General features: G+C 38.1%; 1 protein-coding gene across 6 annotated transcripts in view; it reads right to left on the bottom strand.

The window, feature by feature from the left end:
- kcnma1a (potassium large conductance calcium-activated channel, subfamily M, alpha member 1a) overlaps positions 1-14,125 on the bottom strand; it is a 199,379-nt gene that overhangs the window by 18,268 nt on the left and 166,986 nt on the right. For all 6 annotated transcript variants that reach the window (XM_066679541.1, XM_066679542.1, XM_066679537.1 and 3 more), the window contains 4 exons: positions 9,896-9,989; positions 2,458-2,581; positions 1,964-2,188; positions 1,133-1,325 (listed from right to left, as the gene is read on the bottom strand). In XM_066679541.1, coding sequence (XP_066535638.1) covers positions 1,133-1,325; positions 1,964-2,188; positions 2,458-2,581; positions 9,896-9,989 — 636 coding nt within the window. The remainder of the gene's footprint in view (positions 1-1,132; positions 1,326-1,963; positions 2,189-2,457; positions 2,582-9,895; positions 9,990-14,125) is intronic.

Below are 14,125 nucleotides of genomic sequence, written 5' to 3'. Positions count from 1 at the left end.
TTAGATTAATTAATATGGGGAGCAGTAATGACACAACGTCTTCCTGTGTCTCTTTCCCAGAAACAGAATGATAAAGGTCTATTACCAGCCATGTTGGGCAAACCTGTTCAACAAGCAGTTACTACTGAGTAATAAAGAGCATTTCGGTTAGCCTCACACGTCTCTCCAGAACATTGTCATATCAAGGCTTCAGCTACATTTCTCTGCATAAAAGTGGCTCTTCAATAACAGTTGAAATCTTAATTGTTGTGGGCCAGCTTGTGTGGGCTGTGTAATTTGCGTAATGAAGAGCAGCTGAAGAAGTGGTGCTGCTGATTTGTACTGCCTGCTTAATGATGATGAATCCTGATGGGCACAAGAGGGTTACATGTTTATCTGAATGCATAAACAATCTGTTCAACTCAATTTGTCGGCAAACAAATCTGCCGCAGCTCCACTAATGGAGGCAAATAATGCACGGTCTGCAGTGTGATATTTGGGATGTTTAGCAGCGCTCTGATTAGAGCTAAAATGGTATACGCACATGTGTGCGAGCACACACACACACACACACACACACACACACACACACACACAAACACGCTCAGAAATATATCAAAGTTGGTGAAAGGAGAACTAATTACTTCAATGAAGTTCAGAATGATGAATAAAGTGTTATAAAAAGGCTGTACAATTCTAACAGACATACTGACTCCCACACTTAAATGAGTTTGTTGGTTAAAAAAATGTATTATTAACCTTTCACTAACTAAAGAAGTTCTACACTACGCTGAGGTTAATTATAGTTCAACAAGGTTCTTTCTACTCACAGGGTGTTGGGAAATATAGAAAATTATTTATTTAAAATTATTTAAAATGTATTTATTTTTTAATTATATTACATTTTAATCAGCTATGATGCACACATAATGTACTAGTACTGACAACAACAGCTTTACAGTATGTGTAATGTCCTGCACAAACTGAAATTTAAAACATCACAATAATGAATTTACCATAAAATAGCATCATATTGCACACTGTGATATCAGCAGGTTTTACAGTCTAGCAGCCTGATGCTGCAGAGGAATATTTCCTCTGCCAACACAGTCGCCTCGGGCTGTGTGCTGAAGTGTCCTAGGCCACTCTTTACCTTGGGAATTAGCCTGCAAGACCCCAATGCTGTCATCAAACTGCATAGATTTGATGTTGAGCGATGCCAAGATGCATTCCTTGTCCTGCAGTGAAGCATCGTCAATATTGTTCTGATTGGCTGACAGGATAACGCACATGTCGCAGAGGTTGATGTTGACAGCCCTTAAATCAGCTCGACTTAATGGCGTACCCTTCAGCAGAGAGCGAGAGAGAGAGAGAGAGAGAGAGAAACAAATTAAGGATTGAGCCAGGGAGGAGCTCTGGGAAATTAGTTAACAAGTATTCTTTTTTCTAAAGGCAGTGACATTCAGTTGATGTAACTATGCACTGGGGGATGTGGAGATGTTCTCTAATCTAAAGGGTAGCCTTCGCTGACGGCAGCGTTTTGGGTTCACTTTTAATATTCAGTCAAGCCAGTGATAACAAGCTATAAAGCAGGCAGCTGGGCCTGTGTTTCACACAAGCAGCATGTGCCTCCAACCTCAGAAACGCTGCACACAGAGTGCTCAGAGAAACAAGCCATTCAGCTTGCATATTATATTCCAGTTTCTACAACAATTAACTACAACCATGTAATTACACTTTACATTTTAACAGAATGGAATGTCACACTTTGAGAGAAATTTTGATGTAAAAAAATTACATGCACACACACACACACACACACACACACACACACAAACTACGCAAATAAACTTATTTAATTAAACAATTAAGACGGTTTCAGAAAAACTATTAGTTTGGAACACTATTAGTTTCTTTATGTTTCCTTTTACTTGTTTCCTGCCTTCTCAGAATGTCTAACCAAATGCTTCGGCAGTGTACTCACAGGTAAGATGGAGACTTTGGGAAAGTTGTGAAGGGTTTCCCATTCTCTCCTCAAATAATCCAGCGAGCCCACAAACACAATGTGCTTCAGCTCATGGTAATGGAAGTTACTCGCTCTTAAAGGCATCACCAAATTTCGTAGCCCCACCAAAGCAGATGTGACATCTCCAAATATACAGACCACAACATGTCCACTCAGAACAGTCATGGAGGCCTCACTCCTCGTCTGGGAAGAGAACATTTTGTTAGAAATACATTTAAAAAAATGGAAAGGTATCTTGCAACTGAGATACATTTCTTGGTATACAATTTCATGAGTACTTACACAGTATTTACATACCGGTATATTAAATGGCATCACATTAGTAAGTTTAAAAATGATCTATTTTAGTTTTAATGTATGCAAGGAATCAATCCCATAATGTTCATTGTTTTATTTTCACTATTCACACTTAAATCATTAAAAGGCCATGGAATGTAAAAAAAAATACCCACCAATATGACCTTCTCAATGTCTTTGGATGGACACCAGTGAAACATTCCAGTGGAGTCATATCTCTTCACATTGACATCCATATTCTCAATTTGTTCATTTCCGGGAATAAGTAGAGGATCATGCCTGAACAACAAGTAAAAATTAGAAAGAAAAAAGAAAATATAGCCAACATTGTAAATATTCATTTATAGATACAGCAGTGCAAGTTATAAAGCTAAAATGATGTAAATTAAAGTAAATTAATTATCCAAAATCAAATTTTGTTCACCAATATAAAAACCTCCTGATATTGTCACACACACACACACACACACGGCAAATGTAAATAAAATAAATATAATAATAATATAATATTCACCTGAAGCATTATTTTATATAAAACAAAATTAATTTACATACATATTTTAATAATTTTTGTGGTTTATTTATTGACTAAATTTCTCTAATAAAAATAATAATAATAATAAAAAATAAATATCTGAAATATCTCAACTAAAACCACTGATTAATTTTGTGGTTAATGCTGACAAACAAGATAAACTGTGAGAGCATGGTACACCAACTACTGCTAGACTGGAACACTAAATTTCTGGAACTGTGAGAGGAAGATAATGACTGATATCAATGGTCAAGTAATGTCAAAGCAATGAATGGTAATGAAAGTAATTAAATATTTAGCATGTTATGAACAATGCTATAGATAAACTGTAGCTGAACAGACTTTGAATGTATCTGGTATGGAAACAGAAAATGCAAAATACACTATGTTGCCAAAATTATTCGTTCGTCTGCCTTCCCATTGCGCTTGGTGATTTAAGGATTGGATGCAGCTGCTCAGCCAAGGAAACCCATTCCATGAAGTTTTCTGTGCACTGGTCCAAACCTGAAGGCCACATGAAGTTTGTAGGTCTGTAGCAATTAACTCTGGCCTACCACTTTGTGGCTGAGCTGCTGTAATTACCAATCACTTCTAATTTATTATAACAACACTGACTGTGTAATATTTAGTAGCGAGGAAATTTCACGACTGGACTGCACAGATGACATCCTATAACAGTAACATCCCGGATTTCAAAGAGCACCTGAGAGTGACCCATTCATTCACAAATGTTTGTAGAAGCAGTCTACATGCCTAGGAGCTTGGTTTTATTCACCTGTGGCTATGGAAGTGATTGGAACACCTGAATTCCATGATTTGGATGGGTGAGTGAATACTTTTAATAATATAGTGTATATAAGGACTTAACATATGCATGTAAGTACTACAAACCCCTGTTCCAGGAAAATGTTGATTTTGTTTGTTTGTTTGTTTGTTTTTAATTGTCTTGAAATTTTATTACCTGATAAAATTACAAAGAAAATAATTCCAATGTTTTGGCTGAAGAACTTGTTTGTATGTTTTAAATACCATAAATTCTGAAAAAGATGGAACAGGTCAAAATACGAGTTAAATGTTATAAGAGTTGCAAACATTCCAGTATAAGCAGGAGAATATAAAAATCTAAATATAAAAGACTTAGTATTTGTAAGAAAATATATTGAATATGGATGACATATTCCCTCAGATCAAACCCTCAGATCACATTCCATAATCTTGTCATTGAAAACACTTGTCAGTACTCTTTCAGAACAAGAATATTTATTGTGCATCTAAGCCACAAGTAATCAGTTATATTATACTGCTAGATAACATTAGCTACACTACAAATGTTCACTATAATGGAAAAAGCCGATGTCGCTGGCAGTCTCGTAGAGCAGTTAGCATGGTCTGCTAATTTGAATTAACCATGCTGGATCCACAGGGAGAGGTTTTCTTGTTAAATGTGACTGTGCTAGGTCTTGTGCAGCTTGAATGAGATGACAGCAGGGAAGGTGTAAATAGTGCACAATGAAAGCAGCTTTCTATTTTAGGTTTCATGTCAGCAATAATGCACTCTGGGTCAAATTACATGTTTAGTTTATTTTCTGTGCCTGAATAGGATATAGAACTTATGCATGCCCAAATACTGTTCATTTGTTCTATATAGTTTAGTTAGAAGACATTAATATAAATTGTGGAAAATCATTTTATAATTTGTTTTATTTTCCAGCAAAGAAATAGAACATGTGCACTAAAATGTGCAAAACAAAGCCATGTTTATTCATTTCCACCTAAAAGTTCAACAAAACATCACATGACCAGGAGTGCCAACATTCTTACGTGAACTTTATATTATAATTGTGACATTAATCAAGTTCTCTTATTCACGGAAGTGGGGTGACAGGTCCGTCACTGTTAGAATGCAGTGAACTGGGAGTGTCCGAGTGGCTGCAGTTTCTGAGCTGGCGTCAGAGTGGCTTTGCTCGTGACAGCCACATAGTGGAAGAAAGCAAGCCTGAGCAGAGAGCTGACTGAGTGGCACCAGAATGGAGCGCCAATTACTGGCTTTTACCCCGCACTGCTCCTGACGTGCTGCGCCCCACAGTAAAAGCTTTAACAGGGCCACACTTTAAATATTTTAGGAATTTGCCCAATCACATTGTGCTCTCCCCAACTGAAGGCCATTAATGTTTCAGAAAAGTGTCATGACCAAACAGACTAATCTATATCAACATGGCTAGGTTGCTGAAGCTGATCTGGAGGAACACTGACCGTGAAAGAGGTCCTGCAACTCTGCTGGTACTAACGTTAATGCTGGCACTAGTGTACATTTAGCACAGGGGAAGATAGGGATCTCCTGAAAGCACTCCCAACAGCTCAGCAGCAGCTCTGAGCAACAGAAAGATATATTTCCTGAAGGTATACAAAGAAGCAATAAAACCCCTAATTCACCAAGAGGTGCACAAATTTTGGCATTCAATTATATTTTTCATCTTGTATTTCTGTATTCTATATATAGTGTGTGTGTCTCACATGTTTGTCAAATTTTAGATTACTACATCAATTGAACACAACAGCTGTGCTTCACATTGTGTGTAAATTTCATGATGAATAGACCAGTAGAAATGCTTGGAAATGTATGTATGTGGTTGCAACATATACAAAATTCCATAATTAAATTGTATTTTATTTATTTATGTTTTATATATTATTATAATAACATAAAGAAAATTATAATATTATAATAGAAATATCAAATTATAATAAAGTATCATTATATTTAGAATTATAAAAAATATAATTATAAATTAGAATATTTTCCACTTACAGCAACAGTAGTCAGTTAATATTGATATAATTTTCCTATTTTTCCTTTGTTATATTTGTTATAAAAAAAAACTCATTCAAAACTTCTCTGTAAATATGCTCTCTCAAATGTGTCTCACAACAGCATCCTGCTACAACAGCATCCAAGTATTTACTACATCCAGGTCATTCAGACTTAGTCAGTAATACAATTCTGCATTGAATTGTAAACCTAAGAAATGTTTTCATAATAAATCTGTAAGATTAAGATACATCTTAAACAAAAATACTTGAACATAAACCTGATTACTTTACATTTATTGTGTGAAATCCATTACCTAGACTTATGTGTGCCATGTAGCATTTCTCATGTACATAGTTCATAATGTGTATTAAATTATTCTCAGGGATTCTATCATTTATAAGAGCTTTTTGGGTGAAATTCCACAAGACACATGTCAAGAGGCCATAACAATGTCAACAAAAGCCCACTGAGCAGGCCAATACAGAAGCAGAGAAGGGGTCAGAAAGCCTGCCTTTGGGGTAATAGCCTGAGGCCAGTGAGTGCATCGTCCTCTCTGCTCTGTGGCTGCAGGGGAACACGGTTTTCCTTCTCCACTCTTCCACACTGCACACTTACACATAGCTTTCATCAGTAACTCCCTCAAACTCACATTAGTCAGTGTCAAGGGCAGTTCATCACCAGCTCACTGGACTCACCAGCATACTCTTTCCTCTGTCCACCCAAAGCAAGCTATTGTCTGTAAGTGTTGTTAGACTGTAAGCGTAACAGACAGTAAAAAAAAATTGCTCTGTTACGTATCCTAACGGTAGATTAAATTAGGGTTTTAAATTAAATTAGGATCCTGTCATATTAATAACAGCAGTAATGAATGATGAGACCTTGTCTTCACAGCATTTGCATGATAAGATTACAAATTGGAGCAAATTAACATTTTTATTTTATTTAATTTTATATTTATTTTTTTAGTTTTCAGATTTGCATTATTATAAGTAGCCCATGCAAAAAAGAGAGTGTATATGCTACACTCTCAGAATAAAAGGTATGGTAGAGGTACATTATTGGCCACTAAAGGTACAAACTCTGTAAATGTACCTTTAAAGGTACAATACTGTTTAAAAATCCAGTTTTGTTCCTTAAAGGTTCATAACATTATCTTATAAATGTTAGAAGATAAATGTTTGTAATCTTTCATTATAGAACTGTGTCATATAAAAAAAAACATAATACAAGTCCTGGAGATGAAATTGAGTATATGAAATCAACACAAATTTAAATTCTATAATTATAACAAATTAAGGCAAAAATATGTTCCCTAATTAAAGGTACAATAATGTACACTTGAGGGTACCACGACAGTGACAAATTTTCTGACAGTGTATGGATATAGTTGTACAATGTTAGTAGAGCAATGTGTTCTCTTTCTCTCTATGTTTCTTCTAACTAAGTTCATTCTGTGATGTTCCTTTGAAACCCTCCCATTTTCACTCCACAATTAAATGGAGCCTGAATCCTAAAATATCACATCAAAAATGTGTCAATTAATATGCTGGCTTTGCGCACATGATATGAGGCTGTGGGCAGGTGCTAATAACAGTGAAAGCATTTAGTGCTTTTACACCCCGACTGAATATTTCATTATGTGCTGCATGTTTCACCACTCACTCTACGGACCCCTGTCACTTCAATCTCCTCTCAGTGTACTGACTGCTGCTGTGCACCTCTGCCAAGATCGCTGCATCTCACCCACTGTCAGCACAGCCTGACAGTCACCAGCACAATCCTCCGCTCCACACCACTCCCATCTAGTAAGGTGACATTACTGATTCAGCCTAAGAATCATTGCAAATGCGTTGTGACTCCCCACAATTAGATGTGTCTTGTGTCCCATCATAAACTATGTGAGAATAGTGTTAATTTTACCAAGAAGTTGTGAGGTGTGCCAAGACACCTGTTCATTGTTTAAGAACAAAGACGAAGAAGCGAAGTATGTCTTGATTTACACGAAAGAAAACAAAATGTTCCAGCTAACTTTCGATCCGTTCCCATTGAACTGTCTCTCTGTTCTTCCATCAGATCCTAAAGACATCACCCAGGGCTCAGCGCTTCCACTGAACATACAGCATAACACTGTCTCGCCTTGTAAAAAAAAGAAAAGAAAAGAGTGTTTCGGCTCAAAATTTCACTCTTAAGAAACCCATGTAGCTTTTAAATGAAGCAAGTTTACACTTGTAATTGGTATGTCCACAGCAGTGGCCTATATGTGCCTCAGTAGAGTGCGAGAGGCAGCTTATCCAAAGCAGAATCTGCCCTCTGAGCTAGGCTAGATGCTCTTTCAAAGTGTTTAGCTATTCTAGCCCATCACTTGGCAGTCACTGGCTCCCCCAATCCCTCTCCAGCAGCCTATGAAAGGAACCTCTTGCTTTGAAAATATTCTCCATCATGCAAACTGACAAAGGCATGCTTTTCAAAAACCCACAGCCAATCTGTTGATCATTATTTATTTACGACGGCCTGGAGGCGCAGAAGCCTGTAAAAACCATGCTTGATATGGTATATGCTCACTGTTTTTCCTTCCCTTGCTTGTAGAATAAAGTACCCCTAAGGCTACCTTAAATAATCACATTTCATTGTAAATAAAATTCACCTATTCACCTAAAATTCTAAGTATTTAATATATATATATATATATATATATATATATATATATATATATATATATATATATATACACACACACATACATACATACATACATACATATATATATATATATATATATATATATATACAATGCTATAAGGACAGCGGGGCAGCAGTTGAAGTAGTCCGCAGGACTGCATTGGGTAATTTGATGTTTTGCTGCAGGGCTATGACTTGAAAAGCTTACACCTAGAACAGAGGACCTGTCATCCAGTACCCAAGAGCCAGCCGAATACAGAGGCACCCTAAAGCACAGAAAACTTTGACACGGCTTTGAAGCATTTCAAAACAGGGTAAATAACTCCCAAGAATTATTATCACTCTCCGATCAAAGAGGAGATGCATACATTACACTGCAAACAGGGACCTTTAACTCGGCACAGAAAAATTGTTCCGCGCTTTAAGTTAAGAGCTGAAAACGAAACATTCTTCTAAGCAGGCACATCATTGGAAGCATGCCAGGTTTTTCCTTTTCTTTCTTTCTGTTCTGTTTTCTTTTTTCAGCTCTTTATAACCAAGAGCATATTGAACATTTTGGCTAGAACAACATACTAAAGGGTGAGATCCTCTGTGCACCTAACAGTGTTCTGTAAGTAACCATATGTGTGATTGCACATTTTTCAAGAGATTTGTAGGAGAATCAGACATGTATGGTGAGCATGCATGTGGAATACAAGTGTGTGGGTCAGTACAGAGGCTAATGTGTAGTGGTACACATTATATATGTGACAATGATAAATACATAACCACATTAACTCTATCTCCAATATCACTCCAAACCAAAATTGAGTTAATTTATGTCAAATGATTATTGTTTTACTCTTATTTGAAAGCTGAAAAACCATTAAGCTGTGTATGTATACAATGTGTGTATACACTGGGAGTTGTGTTGTCCTTCTGAATTCCCAGCTTTGCATTTTCTCTGGCTAATCTGAAATGGACAACCTTGTCTCTGTATTTTTAAAAGCCTTTGCATGAGTCTGTCTCCTGGCCACATGGGCAGAAAGCAAGCCCTTTTAAAAGTCAAAATCAATTAGCAGCATTATAATTCCTCCAGACAGGATAAAAGGAAGGTAATATTTGAATTCATTTTTGATTGCGATGATACATCTCACATATGGCCTTAAGTACCAAAAACACTACTCACTGGGGCTCCTACAATAGATGAAGAGCCTGAGGCTAAGTAACCACACGGGCATCTCTGATTGGCTGGCGCTGTCATTAGTGCCACCGCTGTTTAAGAACTACATGTGGACGAGACTGGGGGGGTGACAGCTGAGACTTTAAAGCAAGAGTATTTTTCAAACAGCTTTTCATAGCCTCTTTCATGACAGAAATATTTCAGCTCTATCATTAAGCACTGACAGGCTGACAGCTTAAACGCCCGAGCCTTAGAGGGCTCCTCTCCTCTCCCTCACTCCCTCGCTCCCTCTCCACTCCTCCTACTCCCACTATCCCACCACCATCCCTCCTGTCTCTCCACCACACTTACTCTCTCTTTTCCTTTTGAAGACTGGAGGAGAGCGTCTCAAAATCAATGTCTTACCTCATCATTTTGGGCGAACAGTTCGGTGAATTTCGCATGCCTCCGTTGCGCTGCTTCTTTTTGGGTGACAGTGTTGATGGATGCTCATCTTCGACTGCAAACACATGCAAAGAGTGTCAGACTGTGGACAGCAGGGATTGTAACGTGTGCTGGAGATGACATATTAAAGAACACAAAAGCCAACACTCAATCAATCACAGCAAAAAAGAAGTCAGAGAAGACCTCCAAAAATAGAAAGAGAACACCGTTAGTAGGGACAAAGGGTACATTTCAGGAAAAAAGCAAGAAAAGCCAGAGAGGACACTCATTAAGACTTGAACCTGATTATTACTGAACCCTTCATTCTGCTCCATTTGTAAAAGTAGGTGTCAGGGTATGTGCATGTGTGTGTACGTGTGGGCATGTATGGACCTATAACAGTCTGCATCAGTACTCTATCATCAGAATCTTCTCTACATCTCTGTAATTGTATGGAGGACATGGGCTGGATCAATGACAGAGAGTGAGAAAAGAAGCAAGGCAAAAAATACAATTTGCATTATGTTTTCAAATGGATTGCTATACAGCAAAATCAATCCACGTCATTACAGCTCAACGTGATGAGTGGGGGCTGTTCTGCGTATATATCATCCATGCCACAAGCACTCAACAAGCATGGATCAAGCTCAGAGAGCTCACCCATCTCATGCTGAAACTCCACTCCAGCAGGAAATTACTGAGGGGACTTATAAAATTCACAAGCACCCCTGCTACTGAACACACCATCCATAAGAGTGGGGCTGCCTGAAGGTCAACATCAGCCCCTGGTACCTGGAGGGATGTTACAGGCTTAAAAGTAAGAGGATGCATTTCCAAAACAGAACTCAAACTTTGGCTTTCTATACCGGCTACAGCATGTTCACAGCAATGAGTACAAATATTATTCATTAGCATCGTCTTCATACTGAACACTAATATTTATCCCACTCTATTTGAGCAGTTCTTATTGTAAACTAATGTATTTTTGAATGAGTGATGAATTCTTCCCAGTGTTGTACAATGTGTATTTAAGCTATGAGAGCAGACAGAAAACATGTTAGAACATTATTAAGGGCAGTGCTTATAAGCCTGTATGAGACCTACATAAGCCTTTCAGGACAACTGACAAATTTACAAAAATTTATTTTTTTTTTAGAAAATAATTAAAAAGAAAAATATCAGGTCTCTGACATTTTCTGAGGTAAAATGACATCAAAAGCATTTTGTCATGAATGGCATATGTACAAGTCACGCATCATTACAAATGCCACCCTTCAGTAATGTTATAACAAAAATGTTTAAGTGTTATTCATTGATATAACTAATTTTCAAAACAAAACTTACAAAAAAAAACCAAACTTCAGTTAAAGTTCACAACCACAGCAACAAAATTAGTGAACCAAATGACTACACTGCAAGGCGTGCCATCATCTAATTGCAGTAATGAAAAAGGACAAATTAAAAATGCTCTGTGTAGGTATATACCAAATGCCACTGTTTGACATTTGCAACTGCACAATGGCCATAGCAATGTGAAACACTAATCAACTTTCAAAATATCACTTCTGGTAAGCCGCCATGGCACAACATTTTGTTTCCCTATTATGGGTGAGGAGTGATTGGCCAGGCTAAGCTTGGGCCACACTGCTGCCCTTGCTCCTCCAAATTAGGCTGCAGAGATTTACGAGCTACAGTAGTGCCCTTCAGGAAGAGGCTTAACAATGAAATAACGCTACCTGCAGCACGGCTGCTTCAGCAAGTCCCTGCTTGTTCCAAATTACATTAGGGCACTTTTACAACTTCAATCAAAACAGGATCAGTCTGGCAAAGTGTGACTGCTGTTCCAGACCACGGGCATCAGTTGCTGCTGCTCTGTTTTGTATCAGTGATCAAGACAATTTGACCAGACACCTGTCTGCACTTGCTGTGGCACGCAGGAGACTGATGCAACTTTATTATTTTTTAAATATGTGATTTACTCTCTGCCCAAAGATTGGGGAACAGTTCCTCCAGTCCACGTCTTGCCTTCACTTCACAAACTCTTTGTGTGTAACTTAATCTGAACACGTCCACAAAACTATATCCTGTCCTTTGGATAGTTTTGGCAACTGCTGCTATAAAGCACTACCACAAACACAGTTACACACGCAGTGCTGGGAAGGTGGGGGCCAGTTTGTTACAAGTAGGGCTGTCACAGCCTATATTAGTAGTGAAATGAATATTTTAATTGTTATTGGTGACAGAGTTTAAAGACAAGCCCAGTTTAGCTAAATTACTAAATGTTTTGATTGTATAAAAGTTCAAATAGTCTCTTAATCTCTAAACTTACAAAAAATATAAAATGGCTTTGTCCATCAAGCACCAAAATGGGAGCAGCTGAAAACGTTTAAATGTGCTTTATAAATCTGGCGAATTGCTAGCTAATTAATTTTGGGGAAGGGGGGCAGAATACAGTTGAACAGAATAATAGTGACAGCCCTAATTTTCAAGCTGTGTTACAAGCATGCAGCCATGCCTGTAGGGTGGAAGGTGGTGACTTGGGGCTGATGCAGGCTGCTAGGGGGCCACCTACAGGGTGTGGGGAAGCACGTGGAGGAGAGTGTGGAGGACAGTGTGGAGGTCAGTGCTGAGGAGCTGGGGTTGTAGCGGTATTTTCCCGGCAGGCTGCGAGCTCTGTTCAGGCCGGACAGGCTGAGGCGTCGGCGTGAGGGTGGGACTGGAGGGAGGAGGCTTCCTTTACGGTTATTAACCAGAGGCACGGAGGCCACCCCAGAAAGCTCCAGCACACACCGCGGACTGCTGCCCTGAGCACTCGGCTGTGTGCTCGGGACAGTCAGACTGCTGGCCACTTCAATTTTGCGATTTTGTAAAGTGGGTTTAACTTCCTCCCTTACTGTCAAATAATGAAACATAAGAACAGTGAGGATGGGTTCCTACTCCAGAATACACACACAGCACACACACACACACAAAATCACATACACAAGAAATAAAAGAAAAATAAATGTATATTAGTATTAGTATATTAGTATTATCCTTAGCATTATACAGTAATAATATTAGTAAATATTTAACATAAATCTGGAAAGCAATGTGTTCTTTAAATAACATTAAATTCAACTGTACTCAACTGACATGCAAAGTCATGCCATTATTGCTGTAGGAGCAAGATAAAATATATAATATTATTAAAACATTATATCATCCATTATTAATCGCCATATGGCTTGAAAATCTAACAATAAATATTTTAAGTATGAAAATAAAAGTTAATGTAATTTCCTTTGCTCGACCATTTATTTTCCTCTTTGAATAATATTTAAGCTTGAAGAGATGCAGTTTTGTGCCATAAAGGTTGACATCACATTTCTAAATAATTGACGATGACACCTTGGTTTTATTAAATACCTCTTAACCACTTGGCATGCACTTAAAATGAAATGTTCAATATGACATTTGCTTTGCCATTGCTACTAAGCATGAATTAATTAAAAGCACTTTTTCTCCCTCTCACTCGACCACATAGCAGAACAAAGCGCTGCACAGTAGACATGATAACAGTCTGAGTGAATCAGCGCAGACAGCAGGTAGAATGTACAGTGTTTCTACTGTGGAATTCGTAATTGAACTAGTTTTACATTCTTAATGAGTTCAACAGCTTTACAGAATTACAGAACCCACAGATGCGAAAATAGTTCATCTGCCCTGCACAGGAATAAAACAGTGTATCCTTTAAATTTGCATATCTGTATAAAACCTGCCAAACGCTAGAAAGGCTGTATTCTGGTGAAACTCCGTTTCTATTAGAATAAGCAAGGTACAAAGGTTATGAGAACTGGTTCACACTGGGACTTATCAAACACAGCAGCTGCCACCAGAATCCAGAGACTACAACCTAATGGCATCTATGCGAAAGGCAAGAGGTTAACCAATATGTGGTGTAAGTGGAAAAGCAGTTTCCGTCTGCTCCCCAAACCTAGCTCTGAGCAATAAATAGATGGTTATTTCTGCCGTCAGCTGCCGCATAGATTTAAAGGCCGCCACAGATAACTCCTGGATTCATCTGGCCCCTGTCAAACACACGCAGCCTTACACAGAGGATATGCGCCATGGCACTTTCACTGTGGATTTACAATAATCCAGACGGCAACTGTCCCTTCCTGAAATGCAAATGCTGTGATGAAGCCTGATTGCAAAACTCTTATTAAGGCT

This window comes from Hoplias malabaricus, chromosome 8 (genome assembly GCF_029633855.1).
Source record: "Hoplias malabaricus isolate fHopMal1 chromosome 8, fHopMal1.hap1, whole genome shotgun sequence".
In the NCBI taxonomy this organism is placed as follows: domain Eukaryota; kingdom Metazoa; phylum Chordata; class Actinopteri; order Characiformes; family Erythrinidae; genus Hoplias; species Hoplias malabaricus.
This window is presented reverse-complemented; position numbering and strand designations above follow the sequence as displayed.